Raw genomic sequence first — 22348 nt, 5'->3', positions numbered from 1 at the left:
CTCGTGTCTACCAAACTCATTGCTCAGCTGCACTGTGGCCTCTAAAGAAACAAGTGTAAAATAACCACCATTCCCCCAAAACGGGACCAACCCACAGAGCTCTGGAAGTGGCTCAGAGGCTGCGATGAGGAGAGGGAATTGGGGAGGAACCCAGGAGACCTGAAGGGGATGAATGTAAACAGGAAGCTGCTCCTGAGGTCGCCACTCTGCCCGCTTCACTGCACACCTCACCAAGGCGCCTGGCATCTCCCCAAGGTGAAACCACAGGTAGTTTTTCTGGAAAAAAGTAGAATGTTTGAGAGAAGCTGAGTCGTGGATACACTAAAGCAAGTGATTTCTACCAGAAGTGGAGGTTCTGCAGCCTTACTGCCTGGTTCGCACCTGGTCACCCTAAGCCCACCCACTTGCCCTCTATGGGCACCTCTTGTTAGTAACCCTTTAATTTTCTCCTGCCCACCTCCGCAGAGTTTTCCTTGTGCTTTAAATGGTGGCTTCCCTATTCTCCTGCACCACCGGGAATCTTCAGCACATGAGAAAAACCAGCAACGGGAAACAGTGACCAAAACTGAACTAACAGGTCAGGGATTTTAGCTCAGTGGCACCGCATCTTCCTCAAAAGTGCAAGGTCCTGAGTTCGATGCCTATACCAAAAAAGAAAAACAAAACAAAAAAACTGAACTAACAGAAAAATTAGCCCTCAGGGAGGGAGAGGTAACATAGCAGAAGAAAAACATTCTCAGAATAATATACTAAAATGTTTTGAAAAAGAAATTAAAATATTGCTAATTTTTTAAAATTTATTTTCTTCTTGGACTAGAAAAATTTAATAAAAATCTGCCAGAATATCGATACTATGGGAACAGGACATAAGTGAAAAACTAAAAGAATAATCGTTGGAGTCCCAAGGCCTACTGTAAGGGACTTCAGAAAGTGGAACCTCAAAAATAAAAGAGGGCACTATTCTGATTATTTCTTTGTTGATTTTTTTGTCTACTTGATCTATCCGTGACAGTGGAATACTGTCCTTCATTACAATTGTGTTAGTGCTTATTTGATTTTTTCATGTCTGTTAATATTAGTTTTATATATTTAGGGCTGATGTTTGCTGCACATATACTTATGACTGTTACCTCTTCCTCTTGGGTTGTTCCTTTTACAAGGACATAGTGACCTTCTTTGTCTCTCTTAATCAATATTGAAGTCTACTTTGCCTGCAAATAGAATAGCTATCCCTGTTTCTTTCTGGGTTCCTGTCACATGGAGTATTGTTTTCCATTTTTTGACTTTCATTCCGTCAGTTCTTAATGAGTTAAATGTGTTTCCCCCTCCTACCATCACCACCTTTGTTTTTTTGTTTCTCGTTAAGTTTATCGGTATACTTTAGGCACACAATATGACATTCATCATTGGGAATTTGTACCTTTACATGATATATCTTGGTTCTTATTTCTCTCCATTCCTCTGCCCTCCTTTTGACCCCTCTACCTCTCCCTATTTACAGACTTTGTTTCCATTTTTCCATTTCTCATATTTTTTCCTTTCTCTTCTCTGCTTTCTCCTACTGTGTAATTCTTGTAGTACAGCATATTGTTGGATCTTGCTTTTTGATGCATTCTGTCTTTTGAATGGTGAATTGAAATCATTTACATTGATGGTTATAATTGCTATGTATTAACTTATCCTTGTCCTGTTATTTTCCTGTAGTTGGTTCCTTCTTCCCCCCTCCCATTTAATTACTTGCCTTGCCTGGTGGATTCATTCTGTTGGGGTTCATGGAGTTGTAGTCCTTGTTATTTCTTTCTAGAATAGCTTTCAGAGCATTTTGCAGCATTGGCTTGATGGTCATGAATTTCTTCAAGTTTTTTTTTTTTTTGTATGTGTGTGTGTGAGAGAGAGAGAGAGAGAGAGAGAGAGAGAGTGTGTGTGTGTGTGTGGTAGTGTCTTATTTCTCCATAGATTTTGAAAGATAGTTTTGCAGGGTATATCAGTCTGGGTTGGAGGTTGTTTTCTTTTTTTTCTTTCTTTCTTTTTTTGGTTTTTTGAGACAGGGTCTCACTACATAGTTGAGACTGACCTGGAACTCACTTTGTAGCTCAGGCTGGTCTGGAACTCACAGCAATCCTCCTGCCTCAGCCTCCCGAGTGCTGGGATTACAGGCCTGCACCACCACGCCCAGCTCTAGGAGGTTGTTTTCTTTTAGGGCTTGAAATACTTCACTCCAGGCTCTCCTTGACGTGAAGGTTTGTGTTGAAAGGTCTGCTGTGATTTTGATGGGCTTTCCTTTATAGGTGAAGTGTTTCCTTTCTCTAACAGCTTTTAATATTCTGTTCTCGTGTTGAATTTTAGAATCCTGTTTGAGTTAGTTATTTTTGTCTCCTGTCACCCAGAGTTAAAGAGGAAAAGGTTTATTTGGCTTACAGCTCATAGGGGTTTCAGTCCATAATTGTCTGGCTCCAAGGCAGGGTAGCAGAGGGGCAACATTTCATGGTGGCAGAAAAGCAGCAAAAGCAACAAGAGACCTTAACAGCATCTCCCTACCCAACACACACCAGAAATTAAACTCAGGACCTTGGGCTGGCTGGGCAGGTGCCACTGACATATATCCCCCTCTCTGCCCCTTTCATCTTATTTAGACTACCTAGGGCAGGCCACATTCATGTCCTTAATCCTAGTGCCCTTGGGCCTAGCCCCACCATGAACCAATGTACACTCTAGATTCAGCCACCTCCAAAATAGCCTAGGACCACATAAGGCTTTAGGTGTGGACATCTGGACACAAACCATAGCACTGGTTATTATATGCTTTGGGTTTGTTTGTTTGTTTTTGGTACCTCCTTGGGCTTGCAAGGCAGGCCACCAAACCGCTGAGCTAAATCCCCGGCCCATGTTTGTTTGTTTTTAATCATGGCTAATTGGATATCTCTATTCCTCACTTATCTGTTTGTCCAGTTCTTTTTCCATTCTTGGGAAGTTCTCTGCCATTACTTCTGTGAATATATTGTTTATGCCATTTGCTTTTTTAATGAAGCCAATCTTCTGTTATTCTTCTTTACATCATCTAGCAGCTGTTGGATTGATTTGTGTGTGTGTGGTCTCTTGCTATTTTTAAGAAATCTTTAATTTCATGGTCACTACTGCAGTCCTTTTTTCTAGATCTGATATTCTGTCCTCCCATTGGCTCATTCTGCTGCATATACTTTCAGTGGAATTTTTAATATGGATATCTATCTGAGTCTGTTTCATGGATTCCATTTCTTTCCTATGTGGAGTGTTCCTTATTTCCATCATTTTCCTAAGTTCCTCTTTTTCTTAATCTGTATCTGCTCTGGAGGCACTAAGCATGTCTTTCTCTATGGTCACCATCTCTGTAGTTATCGGGGAATTACTTGTTTTAATTTTGTTTTAGAGCCTCATCATCTCCATTGTTACTTCCACTGTTATCACTTGAGAGTCCAGGTGGGTGACTTCCCAATGGTTCCACCCCATTGACCCCTGGGTTTGCCTTTGATGAGCTGGACGTCTGGGGTTGCATCTTGCTTAAGTGTCTTCTCATTTTTTTATTTTTTATTTTAATTCCAGAGTTGATGCTTGTACATTGCTTATGGCAGGTAGCTTTATTGCTAGTATTTAGAACCTTTAGGAAATGACTGCTTCTCAGAGATGTCTTCCAGATGTAGCTGGCTTTTGGGCTTTCAGTCTGTAGCAAGATCCTGCCTCTTCAATTTATTGGAGATGAGAGGTTGCTGCCTGGTTGGCCTAGCCCCTGTTTCTTTGGCACTGGCCTGTAGTATTGTTTATGGCCCTTTGGCAATCAGAGTCTTGGCATATCAGGAAGAACAACTGATTAGAACAATTATGTCACCTTGGCTTAAATAGAACAATCAGTAATAATAGCATCGAACACAGCCTAGATAATGACAAACTGTGGTAGCTATTAATTTTCTAGCTTTAACCCTATGAACTGTATGCGTGGTTATGTAACGATCTAAAATTAACCAAAAAATTGCATACAGAAAATAATGCGCTCAATATGGCAATTTTATCCTCAGGGGCTGGGGATTTAGCTCAGTGGTTCCACTGCCTACCTCTCAAGCACAAGGACCCAAGTTCAATCCCCAGTACCAATAAAATACAATAAAATTTTACCCTCAGGGGAAAAAATTTAAAAGGGGTTGGGGAAAAAAATCAAGAAATAGAAGAGAAAGAGGTTAGAAGCAAGGCTGGAGGACAAAGAAAGACTGTAAGAAATTTGGGAAACTGTTAAAGAAGACAGCAGGTAAACAGGAGAAAGAAATAAAAATGTACAGAACAATAACAAGAAAACGAAACAGTGTTTGCACTCATATAGAAGCAATGAACAATCAAGGAAAAAAAAAGGGGGAAAAGAGGAAAAGAAGAAGAAAAGTCCACTTCAAGGGTTGTCTATGCTGTCACTGGTAGACATAGTGGGCAGACAGAGTCCAGATCTGTGTTGATTAATCCAGGCTAGCCAACCAAAGATTTACAGCGAGGTAGTGAATAATCCCAGCAAGCCTGCACCTTTAGTTCTGAAGCTCAGGCTGATTTCCCGCCATGAGGCTGGAACCCAATTTGTTCAGCCTGAAACACTCTGTGAGCGTCCAGCTGACTTGAATTCCTGCGGACCTGAACTCGGTTCTGATGGAGCCAGCCCACAGCTGCTCTGAGTTCAAGCTCTGTAGGGCCCTCTCCAAGATGGCTACCGGCCAGTTGCTCTCTTCAGGGGGACGTCTGAACCAGAATAACTCACCAGCCACTGCTCTGTTCCACTGGTGCACTTCTCTGTGGAGGCCTCTGGGGTTGCCAGTAGTCACCATGTGTCTGTGGGTATGAGCTGCCCTTCCCACGCAATGAGTCAGGGCTCAGGGAGAAAGGCACTTTGCCACTTTGCCTCCTTCTCCTTCTCTACCGAGGTCTTCTCTCTACACTCTCTCCATGGGCTTTGGTTCTCACTTCAGATCCTTGCTGCAGGATCCCCAGGACCCACTTCTCTTCTTCCCTTTCTTCTGTTGCTATATTTCAGCATCTAGACATCAAGTCTCAGGAAGGCTGTTTCTCTGCTTTACCATGCCACCATCTTCCTGGAAGTCTGGCAGAGGGGGGTAATAACTTCTCATAGGGGGTGTGGGATTTCTTTGGGGGTTGTCACCAGATGGTGGTCCCATGGGGCTTCTTTCCAGGTTCTTGGTGTCCTGATCAAAGAATTGGACAAGACACACAGAAAAGGCAATAAAGGTAGACATTTATTGATTAAAGGCAGAAAGGAGGTATCACAGCAGCCCAAGGGTAAGGGGAAAGCTGTTTGTTTTTGTTTTGAGACAGGGTCTTGTTATGCAGTCCAGGCTGGCCTTAAACACACTGTGGAGCCCAGGCTGGTCTCTAACTCTCAGTGATCCTCCTGCCTCAGCCTCCCAAGTGCTGGGATGACAGGCCTGCACCACCATGCCTGGATGGAAAGGTGTCTTTTGTATCCAGAATTGCTGGGTTGGCCTCCCCATCAAGGAAGAAAAGCATCAGGACATGTGTCCTAGCAAAATTCACTTGCCATGGTGCCAGATATAGATGAAGGCTCTTCTTATTGGTTGTGCCCACATGCAAATGAAGGATTGAAAATAGCACTTTTCTAATTGGCCCATAGTGCTCAGCCAGGCTTAAGGCCTGTGTTCTGTGCACATCTTGTTTTCAGATAGAAAATATGTGGCTCAACCTGACCCTGTCACATTCCGCCCAGTTACTTGTCCGGTTTGCCCTGATCTACCTCAGAGAGATGAGCTTGTCCTGGAATTTGATAGTGGTGGTGGTTACACAGCTGTGCTCCTGAACTAAGATCCACTGAAGGGTACACATTACAATGGTGAGTGGTATGTTATATAAATTTTATCTCAATCTTTAAAGTCATCTAAAAAGAGAGAATTATTAAACGTGTAGATAGATGAGTGTTTTCTAGACTTAGGGAGGTACTCACACTTCATACTAAAATAGCATTTCTGAGATCCTTTCTGTTTTATATGTTGCAAGCTTGTATGGAGGGAGATGTATCCATGTAGAGAGCTTGTTCCACTTACTCTGTTCCCCAAAGTAACTGTAGGAATAATGGCAGGAGAATCTCATGACATGGGGATCCAGGAGATCACCCAGAGAGCCACAGAATCCAGGGTCCAGGTACACCATGAGTGACCCACTTCCTGGGAACAGGGCATTGGGGGTGAGAGACATGGACACAGTTAACAGTGCTGCTCTCGTGAGCTCCAATTGCAAGGTTGGAGGCTCTCGCCTGGAAGAGCCCTGCAGAGGGAAACTAGTTTTGTTGCCACTGTTGCTCAATTTTGTTTTATTTTGATGACATAGAGGTTGGGAAAACGTTTGGGTTTTTTTGTTTTGTTTTGTTTTTGGTCCGGGGATTCAAACTCAGGTCCTTGTGCTTGCGAGGCAGGCACTAGAACCACTGAGCTAAATCCCTGGCCCTGGGTTTGGGGTTTTTTATGTTAATTTACATGTTGCAAAAGTCACATTTTTTTCTTGCTTTTTTTTTTGTTTGTTTTTGAGACAGGGTCTCACTATATAGTTCAGGCTGATCTCCAACTCACAGCACTCTTCCTGCCTCAGCCTCCCAAGTGCTAGTATTACAGGTGTGCACCACCACCATGCCTAGCCTTTAGACTTTTTTTTTTTTTGGTACTGCGATCGAACTCAGGACTTTGCACTTGCAAGGCAGGCACAGCACCACTGAGCTAAATCCCTGGTCCCTCAGTCACTTTAGGACATAGAAATACTTGGAAGTACCCAACTCAAAGATCAGACTTTAAAGAAAGAAAATCACCATTGTATAACTCTGATAAAAATAGTATTCTCTTCTTTTGCTTAGAATTAAACAAGGATATTACCTTGGGATTCTGACTAAGGAAGCAGAAAATTAGACTAGGTTTCTTGGAATGATCTTCTTACTGAGGAACAAATTCAGACGTTAGTAAATATCAAGCTATCATCATGGCAGCCCCGCTGCACTCGCTGGGTTTAGGGCAAGAAATGAGGTGGGGTTTCTGTTCCTCTTGAGAACAACCAAAGTGCTATTTCTGTCCTCTCAATTCCTAAATATCTTTGATGCTGATCCATGCCTGAGAATAAACTTGAAGTACCGAAGGCAGTGGGTTCTCACCCATGTGAGGATAATTAGAATATTTCTTTTTGTACTTTATTTATTTGGGTTTTTTTTTTTTTTTTAGTCGGTCTTGCTATGTAGTTCAAGCTGGCCTTAAATTCACTGTGTAGTCCAGGGTGGCCTAGAACTCAGCGATCCTCCTGCCTCAGCCTCTCAAGTGCTGGGATACAGGTGTGTGCTACCATGTCTTGCTCATAGTGCTTCCCCTGTAGCTGTTTATGAAACTGTATTTCCTTTTAGACCCGGAGTGAAGCAGGGACAGGAGCAGGTGGTGCTTAGTCTGCATGTGTGGTGCTAGCAAGTGCTGTAAGCTGTGCTGGATCGTTCAGGACGCCTCCTGGTCCTCGCATTTTTGCCACTCGTAACTTAAACCAGATTTCAAGTCGGGAATACAAGTCTTAGTTTTTTGAGACAGGGCCTCACTGTGTATCTCAAATTGGCTTCAAACATGCAGTGATCCGAGTGCTGGGATTACAGGCCTGTACCACCACATCCAGTCTATTTTTCACAATTTGAAACTTTAAAACATTTGCGCATAATTCTGAAATTACAGCCGTGATCACAGGCTAACCCATAAAAACTGATTTGATCCTTGCCGTAGGTGACTGTAGAGCCTGTCGTGTGGGTCCTTTTTGGTACATGAAAAGAATGAGAAGGTGGTTTCCACTTTCTCACCGAGGAGCCCTGGTCCTGCATGCCTGCTCTGGGATTTTCCACTTAGAGCCCTGTGGTCAGACGTGTTTGCTTCACATCTGAGCTCTGTGATCTTGGAAAGTGACTTCACCCAAGCTGCAGTTCCTTCTTCCATGCCTCAGGGGTGGACCATGGGAACCGTGGGAAGGAAGGGGCACATACAGCACCCCGGCGGGGCACTGGCACAGGCTAGTGGGTGCCTGCTGAGTCCGTCCCCGCCTCCCGCTCCCGTGCCTCTCCTCTGCCAGTGAATGCTCTGCCTGGGCTCCTGGTCTCGGGGTGCTCCCTGCCCCAGCCCCAGCCACTCTCCTCCTCCCTCACCGGTGTTCTTCCTGTCTCAGCCGGGAGGTAGGAGGAAAGGAAGATGAGTCACCCGGGAGGTTAGATAACACTTTGGAAAGATGTACTTTTCACACTCAGATCTTCATAAATTTTGGGCACCAAAAAAAGTTCATTTTAGCACAATTCCTTCACTCAGGTGCAAGAAAGGTGTTTTTAGAATTGTGAGATGAGCACGAGTGGCTGTCCCAGAAGTTGGTCCCCCTTCCTGCGAGCCCACAGGTAGGATGAAACCATCCCTTCTGCTGGCTCTCTTAGCTACTCTAGCAGTGTTCTCATAGGAGGAGCTATATGTGTGTTATTTTTAAATGCCAGGATTGATTTGATTGTGCATATGTCATCTTATTCTGGGACCTTTTTAAATCTAGCACTTGCGTGTGATACTGGGAATTGAACCCAGGGCCTGCATGCAGATTTCTATTGGCCTTGAATCTGTGATCCTCTGCCTCAGCTTCCCAGAGGGCTGGGATTATAGGTTCCATTTAGAATTTAGTAACCACGTGGGTTGGCTGTGGTGGCACACACCTGTCACCTCTGGTGGCCACCCGCCTGTCACCTCAGCTCCTGGAGGATGAGGCAGGAGGATCACAGGTTCAGGGCCAGTCTGAGCAATTTGGCAAGAACCCATTCCCCAAAACAAAAGAAAAAAGCCACACTAGAAAAACCCCACAAGTCCTCAGGAGGGATAGGATTAGCAGGGGAAACAGCATTCCGAAGAGAACAGCTCAGTTTTCTTGCCTGCTTGCTGCTGCCGCCCTTTGTGGTTATGGAAGGAGTTGACTTCCTTCGGATCTTGCCAGCACGCTGGCTACAGGCTGTGACCTTGTGGATGGCTGTGGGGGGCAGAGTTGTTCGTGTGTGGAATAGGGAGCAGTGTACAGCAGAGCGGCGGCACAGGAGTCTTTCACAGCAGTGCACTCCGGGCGAAGACCTCTGTCCTGGGCACCTGCGTGGTTACTGCACCACTCCAGGTGTTTGTTATTTTATCCCCCAATGCCAAGAAGCAGGAGTGTTCAGCTAAAATATTCCCTCACACGCGTGAAGAATCATAATTGCTTCTCCAGTTGTGATTCATTCTGACAGCTTCCTCCTCCAGGTGACAAGAGCTGTGCCTGTTACTCACATGTTATAGGGAATTCAGTCACATCACGTGAACTTTCATGGGAAGGGAATAGAGTTCTAGAACTTCCTAGAGATGAGGCAGAAGAAAGAGGCCACCAAGTGAGGCCAGTGTGCGGCAGCCATCAGTCAGCCTTAGAAGGGCTGGCACCCAGGACCCTGGGGGAGCGGGAAGGGCAGGCAGGGGAGAGGACCGGAAGTCCACTGTGGGCTTGGCTAGGTGGGCACAGTGGGCTTCCAGAAACCCACGTGCTGCTTTCAGCTGGGAACCTTGGGGATCTCTGACACAGCTGGTGCAAATCCAGCGCAGCCCACTGCTTTTCGTTCTGTTTTCTTGGAAGAAGGTTAAAAAAGAGAAATAGCATAAAAGGACAAGGAAGCAAGGATATCTCTAGTTTCCCTCCCTGTTCATTTTTACAGATTTCTGAACTTGCCTTTAGATGTTTGCTGCCCTGCATGTGGGTCTTCGAGAAGATGGAAAGGCAAGCGTTGTGTGATTGAGGTGGCTCCTCCTTATTGGGGTAGCCGAGTAATGGGCCGTAGGCAGTGGGGTTCACAGGTGTCGCTAAACTGGTGCCCTGGTAGTTACTGCGGAATGAAGGCTAACGGGTTACCGAGACAAGTATTGTGTGTACAGAAATGAATACAATAAATTGTTTTGGTTTTTTGAGACAGGGTCTCACTGTGTAGTTGAGACTGACCTGGAACTCAGTGTGTAGCCCAGGCTGGTCTCTCACAGCATGAGTTCTCCTCCTCCTCCGCCTTCCGAGTGCTGGGATTACAGGCCTGTGCCACCACACCCAGCAATAAATTGTAAAGGCTTAAAAAAAAAAAATGATGAAAAATAAAAGTACTCTAATTTTCCTATGAGCCTTAAAAATCTCCAGTGTAGGCATTGTTTTAAAATGTGCAGTAAGGCCAGGCATGGTGACACACACCTGTAATCCCAGCACTAGGGAGGCTGAGGCAGGAGGATCGCTGTGAGTTCAAGACCAGCCTGGGCTACATAGTGAGTTCCAGAGCAGTCTCAACTACATAGTGAGACCCTGTCTCAAAAAACAAAACAAAATAAAATAAAATGTGCAGTAAAATTTGTCATATTTTATGGTACTGTCAAAACTTGTTAATCATCTCTTTCCTCCCATTTAATTTTTTTCTTTTAGCATTTATTACTCATTATAACCCAAACTGTTCAGTCTCTGTGTGTGAAATTCAGGGTGTATTTTAGTCCTTCTTAGAACATAGACCATAAACATGGGTTTCAGTTGAGAGAAAAGACCCCTGAGGGTCCTCCAGCCCTGTCCTAGGGGCAAATCCAGGCTTTCCTCCTGGGGGCAAGTGCTCTGTGCTGAGCTGCATCCCGCCTTGCCGGGTGGTCTCAGCAGAAGCTCACCTTTGCTCATCTTGCCTTTCTCCAGAGGTTTGTGTATGGTTATAGCTTCTGTGATAATAGGTTTTCTAGCATTTCCTTAGGAGCTCAGGAGTCTTAAGTTCTGCTGAGTTTCCACTTAGGTTGAACTGTAACTATTAGGGAGAAGGACCTGTCACAGAAGTCTGGGGCTGTCACGTAGAAGTCCCTGGGTCTCCTTAAGAAGCTAAGGGAGGACCCATCTAAGCGTCCCTTTTGTCTGGGAGAACTGTGAATGACCGAGGCTAAGCAGAGTGAGCGCCACAGGACCAGGACGGCCGGGACTGGGCTGGTGATGGGCAGCTTCCTTCGCGGTGTGGGGAGAGACCCTTGTCTTTATCTGCGTTCCATCATGTTAAAAATACTATGAAAGTGTTTAACACTAATTAGCCCTATTCCTGATATTTCACCAAAGTTTCATTTATTTATAGTGAAAGGGCTTTTTGTTTGTTGTAACAGAGTAAAATGATCATGTTACTGCTATTCGCGTTTTTAGCCACACAGCATCTTCTGTGCCTTATGTGTTTCAATTACAGATCTTGTTGCTCAAAATCTAAATTTTGAGGGGTTTTCCCTTGTACATTGACCAGTACTTCGGATAGAAGTCATTTTGACAGGTAATTAGAATTAACCAGGGAGCCAGACTGTGAGGCACATTCCTTAATTGCTGGAAAGAAGACATTGGTAGCAGCGCCCTGTTGGGCCAGTTCAGGCATTTCCAGGTCAGCTCGGCCCGGTACCAGTAACCATGGTGGGCACTGGGGCCCCGCGGGGTGCAGTGGCCTCGGGAGGCGGCCCCTTTCCCGGGGCTCTGTACAGGCTCTGGACTTCCCTTTCCTTTGAGTGTGGCTTTGCCTTAGCTGAGAATCCACAAAGAAGTAATGTGGAGTGTGCAGGAAAACATCACTGGAGGGGCTGAGCAGATGCAGCACAGGATGCCCAGTGTACTGAGAGACCCCGAGTTCACGTCCACACTGAGACGCCTGGAGAGGGAAGTGGGTCTGCCCGGGCCTGACAGTGCAGTCACCCTGACCGTGTGGCGTTTGGAAGGAACTTTATTGGTCTTCGATTTTCACAGACAACCTGGTCTCTTTTGAGTGTTGTGTGCACAGACGCAGTGTGTTGGCGCCCTAAAGGTGGCTGCACTTTTGGCTTCAGGTTTGCTCTGTGACTAAGCACCCCCACCCCCAAGGAGAGGACCACTAGCGCATGAGATCTCACCGGCTAAACTTTTTAATTGTTTCCTGTTTGGTTTTTTTTTGGTGCCGGGGATCGAACTCGGCTCCTTGCGCTTGCAAGGCAGGCCACCGAACCGCTGAGCTAAATCCCCAGCCCTTAATTATTTCCTCTGTATAGTATTTATATGTGTATTTTATCACGAGCAGTTACAGTTAAGACCGGAAACTCCATATATTTTGTTTTTTTAAAAAATAATATTTACTTTGGTTTTTTTGAGACAAGGTGTCACTGTGTAGTTCGGGCTAGCCTTGAACTTGCAGTGATTCTCCTGTCTCAGCCTCCTGGGTGCTGGGATTGCAGGTATGCACCACTGCACCTGGCTTCCTCCATTTTATTTGGCTTAAGACTTTGGAATTTTTTTTGGCTTTTTGAGACAGGGTCTCTCTATGTAGTGAGAATGACCTGGAACTCACTATGTAGCTCAGGCTGGTCTCGTACTCACAGAGCTCCTCCTGCCTCAGCCTCCCAAGTGCTGGGATTACAGGCATGTGCCACCACGCCCGGCCTGGCTTCTTCTGTTTCAAGCTGTTTACTTCTTGTTTTGGGGATTTAGTCCACGACCCACTTAGACCCACTCACTTAGCTAACTTTACCGAGGCGCCTTTCATCACCCGCCCTTGCTTGGCCCGACTGACTCGGTCTACAAATTCACACGTGAGTGTGGCATCTCTGCTGCATGCGCCTCTGCCCAACCACAGGGCTGGCATGCATGGCCTGGGCTCGGGCCCATGTCCTCAGTATACAGGCCCGTGTGTTTCAGGGGACCCGCTCTCTCTGGAAAGACGATTCACTTGTGAGGAATGGGTGTGCCACGATGACATGGGTAGGAACTAGGAACGGTGTGGTTTTTGTCTTACTCCAACACCTGCTCTGTTGATGTACAGATTTTAGGAGTTTTGGTTATATTAACTATAACATAACTGCTATGTAATTATTCTTTATTGTAACTTTTAAATTGGAATGAAAATATATCAAAGTCCAATATACTTGAACTCCCTGGAATCTTTGAACAGTGAATCATCATAGATAACAGTTTTCCAGATTATTTTACCCTTTTGCCAGGCATGGTGGTACACATCTGTAATCCTAGTCCTCAAGAAGAAGAGGCAGGAGGATGCGGCCAGACTCTGTCTCAAAAAAACAGAAATAAAGCAAAACCATTTAACACTACAAAAAAACAAACAAAACCATTTAACACTTAACAGGATTAATGTCAGGTTTCTCTAAGAACAAATTTCTTGTTGTTTGGGGATTTTTTTGGTACCGGGGATCTAATCAGGACCTTGCACTAAATCCACTGAGCTAAATCCCCAGCCCAAGGAATAATTTTCTCTAAAGGTATTTTCCTGTTATTGAGTGTCAGCACTTGTTTTATATTATACCGTCCCAGAAGTAGGGATTGAACCCTATGCCTTGCAAATGGTAGGCCAGTTCTTTTGCATCCCAGCCCTTTCTTACATTTTTATGCTGAGACTGAGTTTTACTGAATCACCCCTGCTGGCCTGTAGGGTCTTCCTGTTTCTGCCTCTGGAGTAGCTGGGATTATAGCTGCAGCTGTGGGCCACAAAGCCCGGCTTCATGTTTTTTGTCTGTTTGGTTTGGGTTTTTTGAGACAGGGTCTTGTGTAGCTCAGGCTGGCCTCAAACTCATAGAGCCTCGTGCTTCAGCCTCACAAGTGGCTGGGTGCCACTGAGTGGGACTACAGGCATGCGCTACCACGCCTGGCAGTAATATTTTAAAACATAGTTCGCCTTACTCTGTTTTGTTGTTGAATTATTTTATATTCATATGAGAAACATTTCTGAAGGTGCCAATGCATGTATAGTATGATGTCATCCCCTGCCTCCCGGCCAGCGGTTTTCCCACAGGACCTGAGTTTTAGGAGTATTTTGTGCAATCCTTCCTTACAGAATGCGTGCTCCTGCTTCCTCGGGGTGTGTCCTGCTGAGCTCCAGCCCAGTCTGTCTCCATGGCCCAGTAGCTGGCTGTGTCCCCAGGGACCACTGGGTCCCATGGTTTCCAGTCACTTGCTGTCACACAGCAGCCCCCCTGCCATAGTCCATGCATGGCTGTCACCGCTAGAAGAGAAGTCACAGCACATCGAGGCCTGGCTTACCCTAAAAATAATGGTTTTCTTCAGTCTAGGGCAACATATGTTTATGGTACAATTAAAACATTTCAAAAAGAATAAAATGAAAAATGAATTCCCCAAGTTCTGGTTCCCCAGGTAACACCCAGATGGCATACTTTCCTGTCTTTGCAGTTATTTGCCTGAGTTTTGTTTTCTTTTTTCTAAAATACAGAAATGGCTGGCTGGCATCCCCACCATAAATTACATCACATCTCTTCTGTGGACATTTGATGTGTCTCTTTTTCAGTGACACTGTACTATGGGTAGTGCCATGGTGCGAAACCTTGTAGACAGCTGTGCTCACAGAGGGGTTTCTGAGTAAGTTGCCGGACAATTGCCAGATCAAGGAATACGTGCCTGTGATGTTTGTTTCACAAGATGTAAAAGCATTCAGTGCTTCCACTGGTACTCCCTTGCTAATTCAGTATTATCACACTTCTTAATGGTTGCCAAGTTAGTACAAAATAAAAAGAAAGCTAACTTTTTTGTATTATGATTTTAAACATTTGGACATTTCTTTTTCTGGTGAATCATTTTGTCCCCTACCTGTTTTTCTTATGAATTCTTTACTTTAGTACTCATTTTGTTAATGTTAGGAAATTAATCTGGTCACGTATTTTACAGATGGTTTTCCAGTTTGTCATTCTTTATCTTGCATTGCATTGGTTTGTGAACATAGATAATTGGACCCCACACACAGAAGTGGAGGGTGGGGAGTGGTGGGTGAATTAGTAAAGGATCCACATCGTTCAAGTTGCTAACTACTTTGTACATGAGGAAAACACCTCTTAGAGGAAGGGGAACAGAAATAACCAACTACACTGTTATTTGGTGTGCAGCATGGTACCAGTGCTGAGCACGCGTTTGTCTGTGTTCTTCCCCAGAGGTGCTGTCGGCGATGATCAGCGTGCTGCTGGTGTACATCCTGATGGCGTTCCTCCTGTATGAAGCCGTGCAGAGAACGCTCCACATGAATTATGAAATAAATGGAGACATCATGATCATCACTGCCGCTGTGGGAGTTGCAGTGAATCTCATGTAAGCTGGATGGTGTTCACATTCAAATTTTCAAGTTCTGCAAACTTAACCTGCATTCTAATTGTGGGATGATCTTTTCATATTTTTGAAATGTGTATTATATTAATGTAAAAACTAGACATTATAAATTCCTCTTTAGCTTGCTTAGGTACAGTGGACCCTACACTTACAAACTCAATTCATTCCCACGGGCTGGTTGTAACTCAGGTTGGTCAGTGAAGGGTTAGGCTCCTCTCCACAGCCTCCACAGTCTCTCTCCTGCACACAGGCAGACCTCAGCGTCCTTAGAGAGACCCTGGCCCAGGATCTCTCAGTGAACCCCTCACAGGAAAGGATGCTGGAATGTTCCTTCCAGGACTCCAAGGGCTAAATCTAATCTGAGACCATCTGGAGGCACAAGCAGCTGGCATTTGGGTTGTAACTTAAGACTTTGTCCCTAAAACATTCCAGTTGTAACTCAGGTTGTTTCTGTCAGGCCAGTTGTAACTCAAGGGTCCACCATACAGTGGAGTTTGACTAACAATTGAGGATTTAAATAGGATAAAGTATTTGATGATATTTAGAATATTTTTGTTTTTGTGGTACCAGGGATCAAACTTGGGACTTTGTGCTTGTGAAGCAGTTGTTGGAACCACTGAGTTAAATCCCTGGCCGCCCAGAATGTTTTTGTTTTGGCTAGGTGTTTTGAACTGCTATTTTTTCCCCTAAAAGCTACCAAATCTTCCCCCTCCCCCTCCAAACGGGGGATCACATTCAGGGGCCTTGTGCTTGCCAGGCAGGCACAGCACCACTGAGCTACATCCCCAGCCCCCAAATCTTAAATTATATACTTAATCTTAAACTGGAGGTCACTTAATCTTAAACTGGAGGTCAGCAGCCTTTTTCTGCAAAGGTTGGACAGTAACAATATGGGACTGTGCGAGCCACCCACCCTGTTCTGAAGCTGTCCCACCCCGCTGCGACAGAGCCAGAGCAGACACACAGCTGGACCTGCGCGTTCCCTGTTCCACATTCCGTGGACTGTGAACTGCAGAGACTGTGCCGGCCCCAGCTCCCATTCACACTCAGCATAAGTCAGAAGCCCCTACCGTAGCCTTTTAGGCAGAACCCTGTGTACTTTTCCAGCTCCTCTCCTACAACAGTAGCTGCCTTTCCCAGGTACACAGCGCATGTTTTCATCTTTGCTCCTTTTCCTGCCGCTGCTTCCTGGCTTCCTGCTCAAAAGCCTCTCAGGCTACTTCCACTCTTCCAGCCCCTTCCACCCATTGCCTCTGCAGCCTTCGTTACCTGGCTGTGTGTCAGGTCTGTTCATTTGCTTCTCTGCCTTTCCTGTTAGAATGGGAGCTCCGTGGGGGTCAGGCTGGGTCTGCTCCTCTTTGGACCCAGCACCTAGTGCAGGGCCTGACACACGTAGGCATTTGTAACTCACATGTTTGAGTTATAAATGAGTGGCTCTGTCTCTCTACTACTGTCCGACTGCCACACGTTTTTAGCACTAATTCTAGGCACAGTATCAATGTCTTCCTCTACCCTAACAGAATGGGGCTTCTGCTGAACCAGTCTGGCCACCATTCCCACTCCCACTCCCCGGTCTCCAGCTCTCTGAGCCCCAGTCCTGGGGACCCCCGGTCGGGGCACGACAGCCTGGCAGTGCGAGCCGCCTTTGTGCATGCCCTGGGGGACCTGGTGCAGAGCATCGGTGTCCTCATCGCCGCCTACATCATACGATTCAAGGTACTGGGCTGCTCACCAGCCAGCTTTTGGTTTTCTTTTTTCCCCCCCAGTACTAGGGACTGAACTCAGGACCTAGTGCTTGCAAGGCAGGTGTGATGCCGCTGAGCTAAATCCCCTGTCCTTTTGTTTTTCAAGGTAGGGTCTCTTTATAATGCAGGCCTACCTTGAATTCAACATGTAGCCCAGGCTGGCCTCAAACTCATGGCGATCCTCCTGCCTCAGCCTCATGAGAGTGCCGGTAATACAGGCATGGACCACCAGGCCTGGAAACTTGCTGGCTTTAAGTGTTTAAGTGTTGAAACTGCAGCTGCTTATCAATGCCAGTCCTGTTCATTTTGCACTGTAAGCTCACCCAACCAGCAGTACAGTTCTGTAGGCGGTAAACACATGAGGTCTCCCCAGCTGACTCACCTGTACTCGGCCTTGGGAGCACCTGCCCAGAGAACTCAGATGTCATCTGTGTCGCTGACCCGCTGGGCCGTGAGATGTGCTCTGGGTGGCGATCTGGGTTCTCCTCTCGGCTCTACCACTTGCTTTGGCCTTAAGCAAGTCCCTGGATTGTAAACATGAGTTCCCACTCATTAACGTGAGGGGCTTAGACCAGATGACTGCTGAAACCCCTCCCAGCTCCGTATTCTGTGAAAGAGCTGGATGGACATTTTAGAGAAAGCACAGAGCAGAGTAGAACAAACAAGCTTCAGGGAAGGGATTCCATGAGGGAAGTCATTTACATGTTCTAAGACGGAGTGAAGATGTAAAGGTATCTTCCAGTCCTCTAGGGAGACTCGAAGAACAGGGGACATACACCTTGCTTTGCTTTAGTCTGTTTCATGTCTGTCGATATTTAATCACGTAACTTTGATCTTACCTTTTAGCCGGAATACAAGATTGCAGACCCCATCTGTACGTACATATTCTCCTTACTTATGGCTTTCACAACATTCCGCATCATCTGGGACACAGTAGTTATAATACTAGAAGGTAAGATCTCACTGGTACCCCCACGGGTTTACTCCATGCCTAAGAGTTAGGGAGTTATGGGACGCCCTGGGTAAGAGCTGTGTCACTGTCTGTGTACGTGTCACATACAGATTGATGCACAGTGCTGCCTCTTACCCACTTCACCCTTACAGTAGCTAAGCAGGTAAGGTAGCCCCATCACAAAGAGGAAGTTGAGATTCGGAGGGAGAGCCTACCTTGGTTCTGGTTGCACTGACTGGGAATCAAACTCAGGATCTTGCACTTGCCAGGCAGCTGTGGCAGCACTGGGCTACATCCCCAACATTGGGTTTTTGTTTTTTGTACCAGGGATCGAACTCACGACCTTGTGCTTGTGAGGCAGGTGTGGTGCCACTGAGCTACATCCCCAGCCCTGAGTTGGTTTTTTGAGATAGGATCTCACTGGGTAGTTCAGGTATCGCCCGGCTGGCCTGGAACTTGCAGCAGTCCTCCTGCCTCAGCCTCAGTGCTGGGATTTCAGGCGTGTGATTCTTCTTTCTTTTGATATTGGGAATCAAACGCAGGACTTTGTGCTTGCCAGGAAGGCACTGCACTGCTGAGCAACATCCCTAGCCCATGTGATTGATTAATACAGTTTTACCTAGTGATTTATTTAATTCCGTAATTCTTGTTTATCTTGTGACTTCATCATATTTATGACATCCTTGCCTTACTGATTGATATTAGTATAAACACGGAAGTAAAAGCTTCAACATTGGGATCAGCATTATCAGATGTTACTTTGGACCTCTCTTTTTTTTCATCTAAGCTTATTCTGGTTTGATTGGCATTCCTTTTCAGGGAATGATTTTTTTTTTTTTTTTTTTTTTTTTTTCCAGGGTTTCTTTTTTGGGGAGTATTTTTTTTTTTTTTTTTTTTTAGTGCCAGGGATCGAATGCTGGTCCTTGTGCTTGCAAAGCAGACAGTGGAACCACTGAGCCAAATCCCCACCCCGGGAATGACTATTTTAAACTATATATTAACCTCATGTACTGAAACATAACTTCTATCTAAGAGAGACAGAAGGGAGACCAGAAAGTGGGTTGCCCTTACTGTACTTTTTGTAAAAATGTGGGCATCGGTTTACCTTAAAGAACTGATATTATTAAAAATTCTTAAATTTGGCAAGCCATTTGTGTTGTTTGAATGTAATGTAAAACTTTTTTTCCTCCCAAAGTAAACTTAGAAGTTGCATGTTCTGAACTTACAGGTGTGCCGAGCCATTTGAATGTAGACCGCATCAGAGAAGCTCTGATGAAGATAGATGATGTCTACTCAGTGGAAGATTTGAATATCTGGTCTCTCACGTCAGGAAAGTCCACCGCCATAGTTCACATGCAGCTAAGTACGTGGCTGGGAGTACAGTGGGCCTTCTGGGTGAACCTGTGCTTCTGCTGAAGTGGGCAGAGTTTCCTGCCGAAAAGGGGTAAGAAGGGTGAGGCTGTTCAGAAAGAAAGTTGCAGGTCAGTACTGAGAGCAGAAAAATTATTTTTTTTATCTCTTTGCGATACGACATTGCAAATTGATCTCTACCTTCAGATTAAAGGCATGAAATCTACTTACCATGTTTTTTTCTAGACTTCTATGCTTTCTATTGAAGTCATTTCACAAATTGTTTTTTTTCATTAAAATAATACACATGTGGTCGGTCCATCTTTAAAAGTGCATGAGATATTTAATGACAGGCTTGTAATTAGTGTCTGTGATACTCTTTCTCTACCTGAAAGTGGACTGAAGAGATTGAAATACTAATAATGAGAATGCCTTCTGGGAGTTTAAAATGACTTCTAATTGAAGAGCTCAGCAAGTTTCAAATTCAGACCGATGATGATAGTTTGATTGCGTCAAGGCTGTTTTCCTTGTATCTTACTCACTGCTCACCTGTGTGTGACCGAGTACAGCGAATGGTAACAATGTTTCCTTGACATTACAGTTCCCGGAAGTTCATCTAAATGGGAGGAAGTGCAGTCAAAAGCAAAGCATCTGTTGTTGAACACGTTCGGCATGTATAAGTGCACTATTCAGCTTCAGAGTTACAGGCAGGAAGTGAACAGAACTTGTGTGAACTGTCAGAGTTCTAGTCCCTGATTCTGTGTGTCTGGGGGCTGCGGCCTTATGTGCCCCACAGTCACAGACTCGAGAGCAATAAATAAATGCACCGGAGGAGAGAGTGGGAGCTGTGTCTGTGTGAAGCACCAGTCCCAGAACATTCGCTCCAGCCTGCCAGTTTGTGTCTGTGTCATTTTCAGATGAAGATGTTTCCAAAATGCTGTTTACAGAGAGACACAACTCTACAGATACCTCACAGAAGATCGTCCATTCATTTTGACAGTTGCTGTGTTAAAGGAAGCATCAGAATTCAGTATTTAATTTACATTTTACAGTACTTTTTAAAGGCCATTTTATATCAAGCCAGTGCTAGTAAACTGAGTTGTTTTTTAAGATTATGTAATCTTGACATCCAGCTTCTGAATTGCTCTTTTTACAGAAATTTTCTCAGCCAATTTCAGACAGTACCGGTAATTATGCAGAGTAGAGCATGTATTCATTCCTAAGTGTTTCAGAAAAGTTTCACTTCACAAATAAGTCTGTTATTGTCAAAGTTACACTTCATAAACAACTTTTTCCAGATATTACTGAGTTTTGAATCTCAGAGTTGACCATTTTGATTATCTGTAGGTTTATCAGAACCCAATCTTTACATGTTGTGATCACTGTCATTAAATTCTTTAGGTAATATTTTCAGTATAATTCTGAACAGCAGAAATTAATTTTAAATTCAAATTACCATACAGTTATTTAAAACAAAATAAAGTAGTGAGAGTGCGATGTGGAGTTTCAGACTTACATTTTTCCCAAGTCACTTTTACTGTGTGTAAAATTATCTTGCAATGGCAAGAGACTGCAGAATGGAAGCCGTGGTCACCCCTTTCAGAACTGCCGGCGCATGTACAGATTGCTCAGGAGCTTGTTCCCACACACCAGGTCATCTGTATGCTTTGCAGGTGGCTCTCGAGGGCTGCAGTCCTTACCGTCATCCCCACAGTAAGTCTCCCAGGACGATGGCCCACACTGTTTAGATACGGGTGAGGGATTCTCCGTGGACTCCACAACCCCAGAGGATTGGTAAAAGATAACTGCTTTAAGAAAACAAATGGTAAAATGGTTTTAGTGTGTGTGTGTGCGCGTGTGTGTGTGTAAGCCCCGGGAGGAACAGGCCTTGCACCTGTGTTATAGGGAGGCAGCTCTGACATTTCCAGTGAAATCACCATGGTGTGAATATCCGTGTTGCATTTCACAGCCACTGGTTCCCAGGTTGTCCTTGGGTACTCAGCAGTCCCTCTCCAATGGGGCTGCTTTCTTATCGGAAAAACTGATAGTTAGCTCCTCAGAGAATCAGAGTAACAACAACCCGGGAAAGTTGTGAATTGAAATCCTTGAGAGGCATGCGGCTAACTAACTCACTTTCTGAGCTTGTTTCTTGTGCACTTTCCTCTGTCTTACATAGATATAAGGTAGGTGCTTTTCCTGTCCGCCTGCTTCTTAGAAAGTTATTGGATAAGCTGGGCATGGTGGTGCATGCATAAAATCCTAGCACTCAAGAGTTTGAGGAAGATCGCTGGAGTTGGAGACCAGCCTGGGCTACACAGAGAGTTCCAGGTCAGTCTCAACTACATAGTGAGACCCTGTCTCAAAAAAAAAAAAAAAAAAGTTACTGGATAAAGTAATCCACCATCCTTTTGAGGATTGAAGAGACCCTTTGCTAACATTCAGAAATACCAAGAACTTCCATAAATCTGTGCTATGCTAACGGGAGACATGAAGTTTTCTGAGCTTTGTCTTTGTAGCTCAAATAACAGCCTGTATTTGTACTTTACCAGATCTGCAAGATTTGAAAATGGACAGATGCCAGTTTTTGTAACATGACAAAACCTAGAGCATAGCATTAACATTTACACTGGTGGCTACATGGCTTCCAGCCCAGGGCACTGGGTGTGCTGCACTCGCTGAGCTTGGACCCTGGAGGCCTTGCTACCCACCTAACCTCCACGCTGTCCTGGGAAGTGGGTGACTGGGACAGTAGGGCCATGGCTAGGAAGAACCACAGCATAAAGACTTAGCCATTCCTTGGTACGACACATTCTAACTGATATTTGCAAATCAGTTACCAGTGTTTCTCAACTCTGTAGGAAGAGACTTTTTGTTTGATGAATGATCTTGTGGCCTTAAGGGACACCTTGGGAATGCAGTGGAATAAGATACTCTGGTGGGCTCCGCTCTGCAGAGGCGGAAGCTATTGATTCCAATCCATTCCTAAAGTGCTGCCTCAGCTAATGGATCTCAGACATTGCAGCTATGGCCCCGTCCATTCTGTGCCAAATCCCTAGATTTCTTATTTTACTTAGTTTCCTTGACAACTTTGGGTGCTTTGTTTCCATTCCCAACTAAGTTTCCTGCTTTATGAGTCTCT

The 22348-nt window shown here is 45.0% G+C and overlaps 1 protein-coding gene across 1 annotated transcript in view; it reads left to right on the top strand.

Annotated features, from left to right (window-relative positions):
* The window catches only part of Slc30a4 (solute carrier family 30 member 4), a 29774-nt gene extending 8272 nt beyond the window's left edge, over positions 1 to 21502 (top strand). The window contains exons 3-7 of the mRNA XM_010632681.2: positions 14991 to 15144; positions 16683 to 16878; positions 17754 to 17859; positions 19088 to 19222; positions 19811 to 21502. Of these exons, the coding sequence (XP_010630983.2) occupies positions 14991 to 15144; positions 16683 to 16878; positions 17754 to 17859; positions 19088 to 19222; positions 19811 to 19965 (746 nt within the window). The 3' untranslated portion in view covers positions 19966 to 21502. The remainder of the gene's footprint in view (positions 1 to 14990; positions 15145 to 16682; positions 16879 to 17753; positions 17860 to 19087; positions 19223 to 19810) is intronic.
* Positions 21503 to 22348: the final 846 nt, after the last annotated feature.

This window comes from Fukomys damarensis, unplaced genomic scaffold (assembly GCF_012274545.1).
Source record: "Fukomys damarensis isolate Sample0158 unplaced genomic scaffold, DMR_v1.0_HiC HiC_scaffold_17, whole genome shotgun sequence".
Lineage (NCBI taxonomy): Eukaryota > Metazoa > Chordata > Mammalia > Rodentia > Bathyergidae > Fukomys > Fukomys damarensis.
Note: the sequence above shows the minus strand (reverse complement) of the source record. Positions and strands in the feature narration are given on the sequence as shown.